This window comes from Castanea sativa, chromosome 4 (genome assembly GCF_040712315.1).
Source record: "Castanea sativa cultivar Marrone di Chiusa Pesio chromosome 4, ASM4071231v1".
Taxonomy (NCBI): Eukaryota; Viridiplantae; Streptophyta; class Magnoliopsida; order Fagales; family Fagaceae; genus Castanea; species Castanea sativa.
In genome coordinates, this window is record NC_134016.1 from 25,406,109 (window position 1) to 25,420,000 (window position 13,892).

Here is a 13,892-nt window from a genome sequence, read left to right on the forward strand (position 1 = left end):
TTAACAAGAAATGTTTTGATACTTAACCTTAGTTTTCATACTCTTAACTAATTGATGTAACAATTAAGAACTACATTCCTGCTTCATGTTTTTTTGCAATAGTTAATACCTCTTTGCATATTGCAATCATCTTTCTTTTGGTCTCTCATTTTGCAATAGTTGAAGAAATCACTTTACTTCCTTCTTTATTGCTTTTGTTTTCCCTTTTGTTAATTCTGTTTCCCACTTTCCTTTTCTCTTAAAAAAAAATCTTGTTTCCTTTCCCTTCTTGTAAACAAATACATTATCCACACATTATTAATTATTACTGCATTATTATATCTACTCGCCAAAATACTCAACAGAAGAGACTTCGGATTTAAAGGAAAAAAAAAAAAAAATTATGGACAACAACACGACACATTCCATCAAGCAAATCCACCCATCTTACCTGACGGGTCACGAACTCAAATCCTCTACTACTTCACAAGTTTCGAAAATTTTCTCACCCTCTCTACATTCTTCACAGCTTTTTACAGAGAGAAATTCATAGAAAACCCAAACTAGAAAGAGAGCGTGTGTGTGTGTGTGTTGAGAGATAAGAAGCTAACCCTTTGAATATAGAAAACCAGCAGGTCTCCATGACTGACTAAGGCACCAGCTCGCTGCTTTGATTTGGGACTTTTTCACAGTGACCACCATTGGCTAGCTTACCCAGGAGGGCTTCGATGGATGTTGAATCCATTATTCTAGTTTGCCTTTCCGTTGATGGTGGCTTACGGTGGCAGAGCCTCTCATTTTCCTTCTCTACTTTCAAGTTTCGTGTTTTCAACCTTCTTTTTAATTCTCTTAATCTTTTTTTGTTTAATATTAAATTTGATATCACCTTTAATTATCTATTTATTAGCCTTTTACATAAGCATTCCACGGGATTCATTAAAGTTTGCTTTTTTTTTTTTTTTTTTTTTTTTAAATTTATAAATAAAATTCTACGTAAAAGATAAATTTAATAATTAAGGTATTAGTCTCTTTAGTCTTTAATTTTATATACATGATTTTTTCTTTTAATATAAAGGATTTTAGACTATGTATACATGTTATGCCTAATTCATATTTTTTCACGGTGAGTTTTTTCCTTACCATTGTAATTATTTCTTTTCTTTTACTTATAGTGTAGTTTGTATTGTTTTTTGAGGAAATTTTTTTTTTTTGAGAAATGGATATAAAGATTTCTATTCCATTAATGATAGTCTAAATAGATATTCTATTAATAATATGTATTTTCTAATTTCATAACAAACAAAAACAATTGAATTTTAGCAAAAAAGATATGCTTCTAGCTAATTTGATAAGTGTTTGTGCATGATATGTGAATAAATTACAAATTTTTGGAATCTCTCTCTCACTCTTGAGAGAGAGACGATTTTTTTGATGTAAATTAATGCATGTACTAACTTGCGCAAGGGACAACCCTAGCTTCACTATGATGCGAGCCTTTCTATGCCTTACCATAGGGCTTTCTTGTCCCTCTTGTGGGTTTTTTGCAATCATAATGGGAGATTTTCTTTGTACTTATTCTCTATGAATCTTGAGATAAACAATAGTTACGGTTCATATCTGGTACAAATTTGAACCCCCTTGCACCAAGTTTGGATTTAAAGATTTGGAGCTCAAATAACCAGTGGTTTCGACTTTTGAGTCCCTATGCTTTCATAGCGGTGCTAGATTTCTTTACTAGATTTGGTGTGTTCCCTTAGACATCGATGCCTTAAAGGTGGATTCTTGGAGAGCACGAATTTGATGTTATTTAGCCTTGTATTCATGTTTAGTTTAAAGACTTTGCTCTTGTACTGGTGTTTTTTAATTTTAAATTGTAGATTGGATTTGTATTTTCTTTAAGAGTTAGTCGATCTCTCCAAATTATTATTTTTTCTTCTCTTCTTGTATTATTTTTTATCAGAATAAAATATTTTTGTTTTTCTATAGAGAGAGAGAGAGAGAGAGAGAGAGAGAGAGAGAGAGAGAGGAGTGTTTGTGCATGTTAACAATCCTTCTATCCTTGTGGTGGATATATTCTTACTGCGATCATTAATAATCTTAACTTCTACTATATTTTAGTGATTTTTCATACGTTTAGGTCACCTTCTTTCTTTTATATTGTTAAAAACATGGAAAATTTTCATGATCTTTTACAATGGTTATAAGTTGTGATTGGAATTATTTTCACACAGTCCAATTATGTGGCTCATTGATTAATGCAACCACAAAAGAGAAACCAAATAAGATATATACATTCAACACAAAAGAGAAACCAATTGGTGATTTAATGTAATAGAAAAGAGTGATTAATTGTAGGGTGAAAACCATATAATAGAATCTCATCCTATCTAAACAATAATTGTGAAAAGAATTATAAAAATTGTGTGTGTCCAATCTCAAAAGTAAAAACCACATTTTTCAACGACATTGAGCAAATTAAGCACTTAAAAACAAGAGTAAGCTAGGAGCGTGGCAATGGGTTCACCAGGTGGGGGTGGGACGCTAAAGAAGGAAATCCTACACACAACAAAACAATAATCACAGTTGCAAGTGACAAAACCAATTTCAATCGTCAATCCATCCTAGTCCTCATTGTCCACTCTCCAAACCGTGTCCCCATGGTGTTCATGTGAGTTGGGCCACACAATTTAATCAAACAAAAACCGAGTGTGACTTAACAATTAACAGTCTCACTACTAAAAACGACAAAAACGCGTCACACAACGCGCTATGTTAAAGTGCTTCAACAGTTCCAAAACGCTCTTTTTCGAGAGTGAGAACACACGCACCTCTCATATAAACCCGTTCTCAACAATCACTATCTGAACGCGTGGGTTTTCCGAAACACTCTTACTCCCTCAGTTTCATCTGTTATCCTTAAATAGGTGAGGCCTTGAGGGACTTGGCAATGGTTGTTTACACTTCACAATTATATAAGCCTCTCTTTTCCCTCAAAACAAATTCCAATTTTAGATTTGAGAGAGATTGTTTTTGCTACTCTTCTTCGTTAATCGTTGTGCGTGTGAAAATGGGTGTTCTTCTTTCAAAAAATCTTTCAAATTTTGTCTTGCTTTCTTATCTTTTAGAATTGTTGCCTATGAAGAAAGTATACAACAACATGCTCTCCCTTGACACAAAAACAAAAAACATCATCTCCCTGAATGCCCGTACAGGAATAAAAAACACGGTCTCCCTTACAGGAAAAACAAACATGGCCTCCCTCGTTGCCCGTACAGGAAGGCATTTGCAGAGATATGACACCGTTGGGTATCGCCAAGTTGTTGGGTATGTCACATATTTTCTTCTTTCTTCTTTTTCCAAAAAAAAAAAAAAAAAAAATTTGGATCTTTGTTTATATAAATGGAGACTATTTCTGTGAAATCTTTGATTTGGGAAAATCTTTTTGGGTGGATATATGTCTAATGGATGAAAATTTTATGTGCAGATGCATTCCTTATAGATACAGAAAAACCAATAAATCTGAGGAATTAGAAGTTCTTCTGATTAGTTCACAGAAGGGTAAAGGAATGTTATTCCCAAAGGTACTATTTGCTTTGGCCTGTCGTATGTGGTTGTTTTATATTCTTGTTCTTGTTAATCCACTTGTGATAACCTGTAATTTTACAATATTCACTAAACGTTCTCTATCACTACAGGGAGGATGGGAAGAGGATGAGGATATAAGAGATGCTGCCCTAAGAGAGACTTTCGAGGAAGCCGGCGTTCGGGGAGAACTCGAAGTAAGTATCTTTATAGCAAGTTTTCATTGAATTATGTCTTAAATGTTTGTTGCCAACATTTGGTTCTAATTGAACTGTTTAAATGTATTTTGCAGGAGAAATTGGGTATGTGGCCTTACAAGAGCAAAAGATGTGACATAATGCATAATGGTTACATGTTCCCTTTGCTTGTCAACAAGGAGTTAAAGCAATGGCCAGAGCAAAATATCAGGAAACGAGAATGGGTATGTATCTTGCTATTTACATTGCCAAATTCAATGATTTGTGATTACCACCATTTCAATGTTCTAAATATATTTTGTGCTGTGTTGTGTAGATGACGGCGACCAAAGCTAGAGAAGTATGCCAACAAGGGTGGATGAAGGCTGCTTTAGATGAGTTAATTAGTAGACAAATGAAAAATTCTGATAAATGAGGAAACAACTCGTACATAGAAAACATTGCCTTGTTTCTTAATTTTGATGGGGGCAACAGATAACTCAGCATCATCGAAACTCCAAAACTTAACAAAATAGAGTTTGAAGAAAAGTTGTATTGCTGCTGCCCTTATAAATTCTTAGTACCCTTTTTTCTTATTTTTGAGTTACTTTTCGATTGAGACAAGATTGAAACTTAACAGGATGTAGATGAAGGATTAGAAACAGCGATCTTGAGATGTACATATTTTGACCCATTCTTTCAATTCAATCAACTTCGATTCTTTTATTATTATGATGTTTAATCTGTGTTTTGTGAGTTCTGTCGATTGCATTCATATTACTAATTGAATAAAGAAAGTTAAGAATAGAGCACTCCCACAAATGTACAATGTTATCATTGATTATGGTACGGACTCCTTGAAAATTGCAGGAAAGATTTGTGAGGACAACAGCATCGTTTCAATTGATTCCAGACGGTTTTTCTGGTTACTGTTGATAGCCATTTAATTACTTTGAGCATCGAAATCCTTTTGCCAAGTTATAATCTTTTAATTTACTAGTATAGTTGGACTTGTAGATCATAGGCATAACAGGGTGCTATATTTATTTGAGGGTTCACAAAAATGGTTAGCATAGAAATATACCTTCTCCAATTATATGTTAAATTTTCAAGACTTGGACACACGACTACATGTTAATAATTGTCTAGATCACATGAAGAACTTGAACTCCTAGCTACTATGGATGAGTATATTGTGAGACTTTTAACTATCTGGCTAGAAACACTGGTTTAGTGCCTTTGCATTGGCCTAATGGAAATGAATCCTCATATTGAAACCATTGGCGGAATTCATGTTCATTCATGTGTAGCTCTTGAAAAGGGAGTCGGTAACCATTTCACTTCTAGTACATGCCATGGCTAATTAATAAAAAAGATACCATATCTGCTTCATTTCTCTTTCAAGGAATACAGAGACGACAAGAGCTAATCCTCGAGCAATTTAGTTAAGGGGAGAAATATCTTAGGTGTGGCATGAAGTTTTTGATTAGGAAACTTGAACATAGGATTCCATGGACCACATTAGACATGAAAAAACCGCTAAACCAAACTCGAGTAAGTAATATCTCTAGCTTGATTGAGGCGAATATGCTTTTGCTTGATTGAGAAGAATATTCGTTTTATTGGTAATGATTAGTGGTAGATATACTGTAAACCGATGGGCTCTATAGTGGACTAATGGTTTCTTTCAGTCATTCGAAGATGATGGGTGACGTGGTGAATAATGGGGCAAGACAGTGATAGGTTAGCAATCACCTTTGCCTAAAATGTCATTTTAACATCTTATAGCTCATAAGCATACTTTTGTTTTTATTGCCAGAATTATGAGTAAACTTGTTTTGTATGAAATACAGGTCTATATCATAGCAATGCTTAATCTTAATTACAGTCAGATAAATGAGGTGAGCCTTGTCTTTTCGTCGACATCTTCCCTGTTTATGACTTTATGTTGGGTGATGATTTTTTTTGAGAACTGTCGGGTGATGATTGAAAAAGCAATTTGGAGTGCAAACTCAGCAAATATATATAATCGAATTCTTTGTTGAATAACTAGTGCCTATAGATATTCCTATCTAACATCAAATTCCTGTTTTGGGTTAGGTTTGAGTTAGAGAAGTAACATATATTGAAACTCCGCAAGTGGAATAGCTTTCAGTCACAACAATTTTAATAAAATATTTCCCAATATGATGACTAGTTGTTAATAATACGTAATTGAAGATATTTGAGAAACTTTGGTTTGTCTTCTAGTGTTTATCTTCTCAACAGACTTTGGATTTTTTTTCCAAACTCTATCCTCTATCCGCTTTATCTATTTGGCTTTCTTTCAAATTCTATCTTATCTATCACCTCTTTTATTTTAGAATCTGCTTGTGACTGATTGCGTAATTCAGAATTTCAGACAGTATATTAGAGCATTTCCATTGGGATTGCAAAATGGGAAGTGTAGGTTTGATTTACCATCAAACCCTTAAAATGATGCTACATCCAGACTGTCAAATGGGAACAATTGTAAAATTTTTTATAATGTTGCTATAGTACCATCCTAAATGTAGGATGATACTGTAGCACTATTGTATCTTTTTTTTAATCACATTTATTCTCTCTCCTCTGTCTTCTCTTTCTCTAGGCTGAGATGTCTCCTTTCTTTCTCAACTCTCTCTTTCTTCATCTCTGTTTTCTCATCTACCCTTTCTCACTCTCTGACTCGCTATTGGTCAAAGCAAGGTTCGATGAAGGCGTGAGCTTGACTTTCGAGACGAGCAGCCACTAGATCCCCTTTAGTCCCTCTTTCATGGCGGTGATGGCATTTTTCTGGGTATTTTCGAAGGCCTAGGTTTCAAATCGACGGCGTGGGTTTCTGATCGATGGCTTGGATTTGCTGATCAGCGTGTGGAGATCGGCGAGTCGGCGTGGTGGGTTTGAAGTAGTTTCCTCGAGTCGGCGAGTCGACGTGTGGAGTCGACGGCTTGGGTTTTCTTCTTAGTTCAATTGTTTGGTTTGAAGTGGTTTCCTCGATCGTAGTTTTGTGACCTAGTTTTGGTGTCTTTGTGTTTCCTCGTGGTGGGTTTCTTCAATTTTTTTTCTTGGTGTTTTTTATGGTGGCCGTTTCTTGTGATTGTGGTTGTTGGTGGTGGTTTTTGGCAATTTTTTGTGTTTCCTCTCCTCTTGGTGGTTGTTGTTGGTGGTGAGTTTGGTTGTGGTGGTGGTTGCTAGCCAATGGCGTGGTGATGGCAAGGTGTCCATTTTCATGTGGTTGTTCTTGTTATGGTTTCTGGGTTTGGTGGTGGTGGCAATCGGCATGAATTGATGGTGGGTTTTTCTTCAATTTTTTGTTTTGGGATTGATGTTGTGATTTGCTGGGTGGATGGTCGTGTAGCAGTGATTTGGGTCCGTGTTGTGGGTGATTGTTGCTGGGTAGAGGATGGGTAAGTGATTGTTGCTGGGGGGAGAAGGTGGTTGGGGTTTGGGTTTGTTCACGGTGGAGAGAGAGAGACGGGGGAGGAAGGAAGAGAGAGAAAATTAGAGAGAGGAGATTATTTTTTTGGTTATATATTTTAGTGGATAATATATATTATTTTAATGAGTAGAATAGAAAAATAAAAGTTGGGATGCTGGGTGTATTGTAAAATGGTATTATATAATTGATAAAGTAGCTTTTTGGAATGGTAAAATAGGATAGGATGACATTTCCAGATGCGAATGCTCTTAGCCTGTCAAGATAAGAACAAATAAAAACCTCACTATTGTATAATTAAATAATACACTCCCCTTTTATCTAAAAAAAAAAAAAAAAAAAAAAAAAAAAAACCCTAACTATTGTGAATAGTACGACTTCAACAGTTCAGCTATGTTATACTATACAGGAAAAATAGGTAGGGATATTCCATGTAATTCAGACAAAAATAATTGGATAATTTTTTGTTTTTTTTTCCATAATATAATCTCTCTGAGACAAGGATCGGAGCATGCTAGTCCGAAGAAGAGGCAACAGGAGCAACATGTATCTTGTCCTTATAAGGAGCTTGAATGATTTAATTAATTTGTCTCTATCACTCAATGCCAATTGTTCATTTGTTTTTTGTTTTTTTTGTTTTTTTGTTTTTGGCAAGAAGAGAATTTTATTTATATAAAAAAGCTAGTGCATCAGATTTGTCCAAGAGACACCTATGAAATGTGTCTAGTTACAGGAACTAAAGGGCACTCACATGAAGTCTCTATACACAAAAAGTCCCATACATACTTACAGAACACAAAAGATGGACAATCAGTAAACGTTTCCAAAAAGCTAGCTTGCATCTTCTCCCTCTTCGCGAGATCATCTGCTACAGAGTTTACCTCACGGTATATGTGATGTAGACGGACCACCCATTCCCTGTTGAGGAGCATCCTGCAATGGGAAACAATTCCGAAGCCAAGTTCCCAGAAGAAGTTAGACATGTAAGAACAAAAGTGGAATCAACATTAACATTTAAAAATTCAATACCCATGTTCCAAGCAATAATTAAACCCTCTCTAACAGCCCACAATTCAGCCTTATTATTAGAAGCAAATCCAATGTGACAAGAAAAACCTACCACCCATTTTTTCAAGTGATTACGGATAACATCCCCCCTCCCCCTACAATACTGGGGTTACCTAACGAGTTACCATCTGTGTTTAGCGATAAAAAAGGAAAAAAAGAGGGGGTTGCCATGTAATAAATTTCACACATGTAGATGTTTTAGTTTTTCCCAGAGATATAATGTAGAAGAATTCCAAAGCAAGATTTAAAGTTTTGTGGAGAAGATGATTAAGAGAATTCGAAGGAGGAGAGAAAATATACTTAATTCGAGCAAGCCATAATTGCCAAATGCCTTGTGCAAAAATAAAATGCCCTAGGATTGAAGAGGGGCGAAAGAATTGGTGTTTAGTGATGTTAACCTTTAGCCAAGCTTGAAAATCCACAGAGAAAAAATCAAGAGATCTAGTTCCAGGAAGAGACAACCAAAAATCTTTAGCCCATGGGCAATTGCAAATGATGGGTCCGTTTGGATAGAACTTATTGCTGAAAACTGAAAACACTGTAGCAAAATAATTTTTAAATGTGTAAATAGTACTGCGGGACCCATTTTTAATAAAAAATTGTTAAAAACGTACATGAACAGTGCGCGCACAATGCGCGCTTGTCCCCCCTGCAGCAGAAGAAAAAAAAAACAAAACAAAACACAGACGCAGCATAATAAGCTGGATCCAAACCAGCACGATATGTGTAAGGTTGCGTTTTGCACCTAAGCCCACAAATGGGAAGGGGATAGGCCCAAAAAGCCTAATACAATGAATTTCTAGAGAGTGAGCTAGAAATTTAGGTTTTAATGAGTTTTGTTAGCAATAACGTTGGACTAAAATCACAATAGGAGGAAACTGGAACAATTTGAATAGTGAAAACTGTCCTCGGTCTTAAGCCGAGGAGGTTTATTCTTATATTTCACTCTTTTAAAAACAAATTACAAATGTTGTTCTTGTATCTACAGTATTTCCTCTCTCTTCCTATATTTTTCTCTCCTTTTTTTTTCCCCCCTTATAGCATACATGTATATTATAGGCTAGCAAAGTAAGTATTTCTTTAAGGAAAATTTATGTCAATTTTGAAATATATTTTTGCTATATGAAATTTTAGGCAAGAATTCATGGACAAATTATTTAAAACATACCATACAAATCAGTTCATGTAGCAAAACACATAATACAAAAACAAGATTTGCGTGAACAAATAATTTAACAAAAACAAGATTTTCATGCTTAGCTATGCCCCTAAAATATATCAACATGAATATTATAAAATAAAAAAAAAAGTAACTACTTAAGAGATGTAACTCACCTTGTAAGAGATAAAGAGCGGATAGATATTTGCAAGTGTTGTTCCTTATAGTTGCTTGTAGAATGTATGGCATGCATGAATTAAAAATGGTTGGTAGAATTATGAGGGAATAAGAGTGGAGAAGAAGGTTGATGAAGTTTTAGAGGAAAAAGAGTAGAAAATAAGAATCGTGGAAACTTCAGTAACATTAGTACTGTTTAAATAGGATGCAAGTTTCATGTAAGTTAAATTCTTAGATTTTAAACTATATAACTAGATACGCCAATTGACCAAATACAACACAACACAGACCAAGATAGGACACTTTGATACAAACAAATTACTAATCTTTGCAATGAATCTCTGCAAAGAATCTCAGTTTCTTTGTTTTTTTTGTTTACAGTGTGCACATCAATCATTTTTTTCTTCCATAATTTTCTTTCATGCATGGACAGGAATCTAGCACTGAATAAGAATGTATGTACTTTTTTTTTGAGAATAAGAATCAATGTACTTGAATCTATCATTATTTGTTTCATAGGGCAAATCATGCCAACAATACCTTTACAATACGAAATGAAAGAACATGACATACACACAAACCAAACTGCTTCGGTAAAAAAAAACTACCGAGACACGGAAAGAATAAGAATATGTGTACTTTTTAGAATAAGAATTCAAAATCTATTTTTTATTCAGACAACTCTCTCTCCTCCAATTTTAGGCAACTCCATTGCTGCATTTTTTCCCTTCAATTTCGGCAATTCCATTGCCACAAATCAATTGCCACAATTTTTTTTAAAAAAAATTCCTCCTAAAGATTTTGGCAACTTGGTTGCCACAATTTTTTTTCCTTCCCATTTTCGGCAATGCCATTGCCACAAATCAATTGCCACAATTTTTTTTAATTCCTCCCCAAGATTTCGGCAACTTGGTTACCACGATTCTTTTTTTTTTCCTTCCCATTTTTGGCAACTTGGTTGCCACAATTAATATTTTATCTCTTCTCCCTTCCCTACAATTTCGGCAACTTGGTTGCCACAATTGGTTTCCCTTAGGGCACTCCACCTAGCACCAGCACTTCGGGCACTTCACACTCACTTGGGTAGGGCAGCAAGAATTTCGGTAATGAGATTACCGAAATTCAAATTTTTCTCTCCCCTCCCATCACATCACTTATCTTCCCTCTCTCATTCTTTTTGTTACAATTTCGGCAACAGTGTTGCCGAAATTCACTCTCTTTCCTCAATTTTTCAAATAACTTTGAATAGTACCTATATGGCTATATCACCAATAAACTTAGTTTTTTGCAATATTCAGCCAAAAGACTCTATATTCTTTTGACAAAATAATGTAAAGAAAAAAATAATTTAATTAGCTAGAGTGTTTTTTTAAATTAATTTTTTTGATTAAATTTTTTGTAGTGGTTTTATTTATTTTATTTGAAATACTTTTTTGATATTTTTAAATGTCAAATAAAATTTTTTAATATTATTTTAATGGTCATGTCAGGATTTGGTGTGCTAGTAATGCACTCCATTTTTTATGTAAGTTATTTCCATCATTGAGATGACAGTAGAGATGACATTAAAAATAATTTCAAAATTTTAAAAATCAAAATTAGAGCTCAAAAAAATTGTAAACTTACCCAAAATGTAAGATAAATGTTATACACTATTTTCACAACAAATCCTAAGTGATAGATTCTTATTGGTGGTCCAATTAGGCAAAAAAGGTAAATTTTTTTTTTAAGGCAAAACAATTAATCATTCATTGATATGTAAAGAATCATAATACAAAGCATTTGCCACAAGCAGTGGGGTATCTTCAATCCAATACAAATCATCAATTAAATCCCTAGCATGTTTTGCTAATGTATGAGCAACCATGTTTCCACCTCTCTTTACCCAATTAATGGATAGGACCTGCATTCCTCTAAGATTGAACTTGATGTCTTCATAGATGTGGCCAAGCAGTGATCTGTTCTCTGTCGAAACAGATAGAGCCCTCATCACATTTAGGCAATCTCTTTCAATAATCAGCCAAGAAAACCCAACTTCCCTTAAGAATTCCACAGCTCTTCGACATGCCATAACCTCAGCCTCCTCACTGCTATTCACATAAGGGCCCTTTACTGACATACCCACCATAACCTCACCTAAAGAATTCCTGATAATAGCTCCAAAGCCCGAGCAATGTTGGTCTGAAAAGCATTAAAGTTCAATTTGAACTCCTCTACTAGTGGAGCACGCCACACACAACTACCAGATAGGCTATTCGAGGGAGTAAGAACCACCTGTGCTTTCCTATACTTATCAAGAAATTCTTCGGCCATCTTGCTCAGCCAACCCAGTTCCCTCAATTGTCCACCATGTATCACAGCATTCCTTTGGGTCCATATCAGCTACGCTTGCACCATAAAAATTTCCAGTTCTTCCTTCGGTTATCTTTCCATCAAGGACTCAAATAAACACTTGAAATCATGGCAGTTTGTGGACCATTTTTGCAGTGAAGTAATACTCCCAACCCAAATGTCTTGTGCAGCTCCACAATCCCACACAGCATGTATTGCAGTCTTGGCAAACCTTTTGCAACAATGACACTTGTCATCTTCTAGTATTTTTCGCTTTGCAAGGCTCACTCTAGTCGGAAGAATATTATGGCAAGCTCTCCACCCAAATACCTTCAATTTAGTAAGAATCTTTGAGCCCCAAAGAACCTTCCATATCTGCTGTTCCTCTGCACTACTTGAACTCTCTGCCCGAGTCACAGTAGTCATCACCTTCCTAGCCTTATGATAGCCAGACCGAACTAAGTATACCCCATTTTTTGTATGCAGCCAAACCACAGAATTCGTTGCCCTTCTTCAGCTTAATGGGATTTTACAGATTGCATTGGCATCATTTATCTGAAACCTCTCCATTATAAAATCACGCCTCCAACCGTGTAAGTTCGGGTCTATAAGATCAGAAACCATGCAATCCTCTACCTCTTCAGCCACTAGGTGTAGCACCATATTAAATGGATAATTAGGGATCTATTTATCCTTCCTAATCCGAATATCATCACCATTACCCACCCTCCAACAGCAGCCACTCTTTAAAATTGGCATGGTAGCCATTATACTCCTCCATACAATAGAGCTATTAGGAGAAATAGCTGCATCTAAAAATTGGCACCGAGGAAAATACTAGGCTTTAAAGCATATATAAAGGAGGGAATCCTTCTCATGTATCAATCTCCACCCTTGTTTTCCTAGCATTGCAAGGTTGAATAATCTCAAATCTCTAAATCCCATCCCACCTTCATTTTTTGGTTGAGAGAGAGAGAGGTTCAACTCTTCCAATGGATCTTCCTTTCATTCCCCATTTGTCCCCACCAGAATTTAGCACAAAGAGTATTCAATTCATCACACAATTTCACAGGTAGCTGAAATACACCCATGGTATATGTCGGGATAACTTGAGCAACGGCCTTGATGAGTACTTCTTTTTCGGCTTTTGACAACAAGCAACCTTTCCAACCATGCAATTTCTTCCACACCTTATCCTTCAAATAGGAAAAAGTCTAATACTTCGCCCTTTCCACTAGGGTAGGTAATCCCAAATATGTTTCAAAGTGCTCCACCTCTTTCACTCCAAGTACAGACATAATCCCAACTTTATGATTAGCTTGAGTGTTGCTGCTAAAAAATACCAAAGATTTTTCCATATTAATACATTGGCCCAATGCATTAGCATATGTTCTCAAAACCTCATTTATGACCTCAACCTCCCCAAGAGTGGCTCGGCAAAAAATAACTGAGTCATCTGCAAATATTAAATTTGTAACAGATGATGCCCTTCTGCATATAGAGACCCCTTTAATACAACCTTCCATTTCAGCCCAAAGAAGTAGTGAATTGAAACCCTTTGCACACAACATAAATAAGTATGGCGACAGAGGGTGACCCTAACAAATTCCCCTCGAAGGTGTGATGTTCCCAAAAGGCTTCCCATTAATCAGAACAGAGAAAGAGGGAGTAGTAACACATCCCATTACCCAATTAATCCATACCTCTGGGAACCCCAACTTGGTCATAATACCCTTTAAGAATGGCCACTCCACCCTATAATACGCCTTACTAATATCAAGTTTCAAAGCAAGAGAACCTTTTTTGCCTTTCTTCCTGGAATGCATAGTGTGTAGTAACTCATATGCCACCAAAACATTATCAGTTATGAGTCTGCCTAGAACTAAAGCACTCTGAGTAGTTGAGATGACACTAGGGAGGATTTGCTTCAACCTGTTAGCCAACACCTTTGAAATAATTTTGT

The 13,892-nt window shown here is 35.6% G+C and overlaps 1 protein-coding gene across 1 annotated transcript; it reads left to right on the forward strand.

Moving 5' to 3' along the window:
* The first annotated feature begins 2,554 nt into the window (after window positions 1-2,554).
* LOC142631250 (nudix hydrolase 4-like) lies at window positions 2,555-4,469 on the forward strand. Its single transcript, XM_075805373.1, has 5 exons — window positions 2,555-3,303; window positions 3,464-3,560; window positions 3,675-3,758; window positions 3,854-3,982; window positions 4,075-4,469. Exons 1-5 carry the CDS (start codon window positions 2,927-2,929, stop codon window positions 4,171-4,173), a joined length of 786 nt encoding a protein of 261 aa, XP_075661488.1. The 5' UTR covers window positions 2,555-2,926; the 3' UTR covers window positions 4,174-4,469.
* Window positions 4,470-13,892: the final 9,423 nt, after the last annotated feature.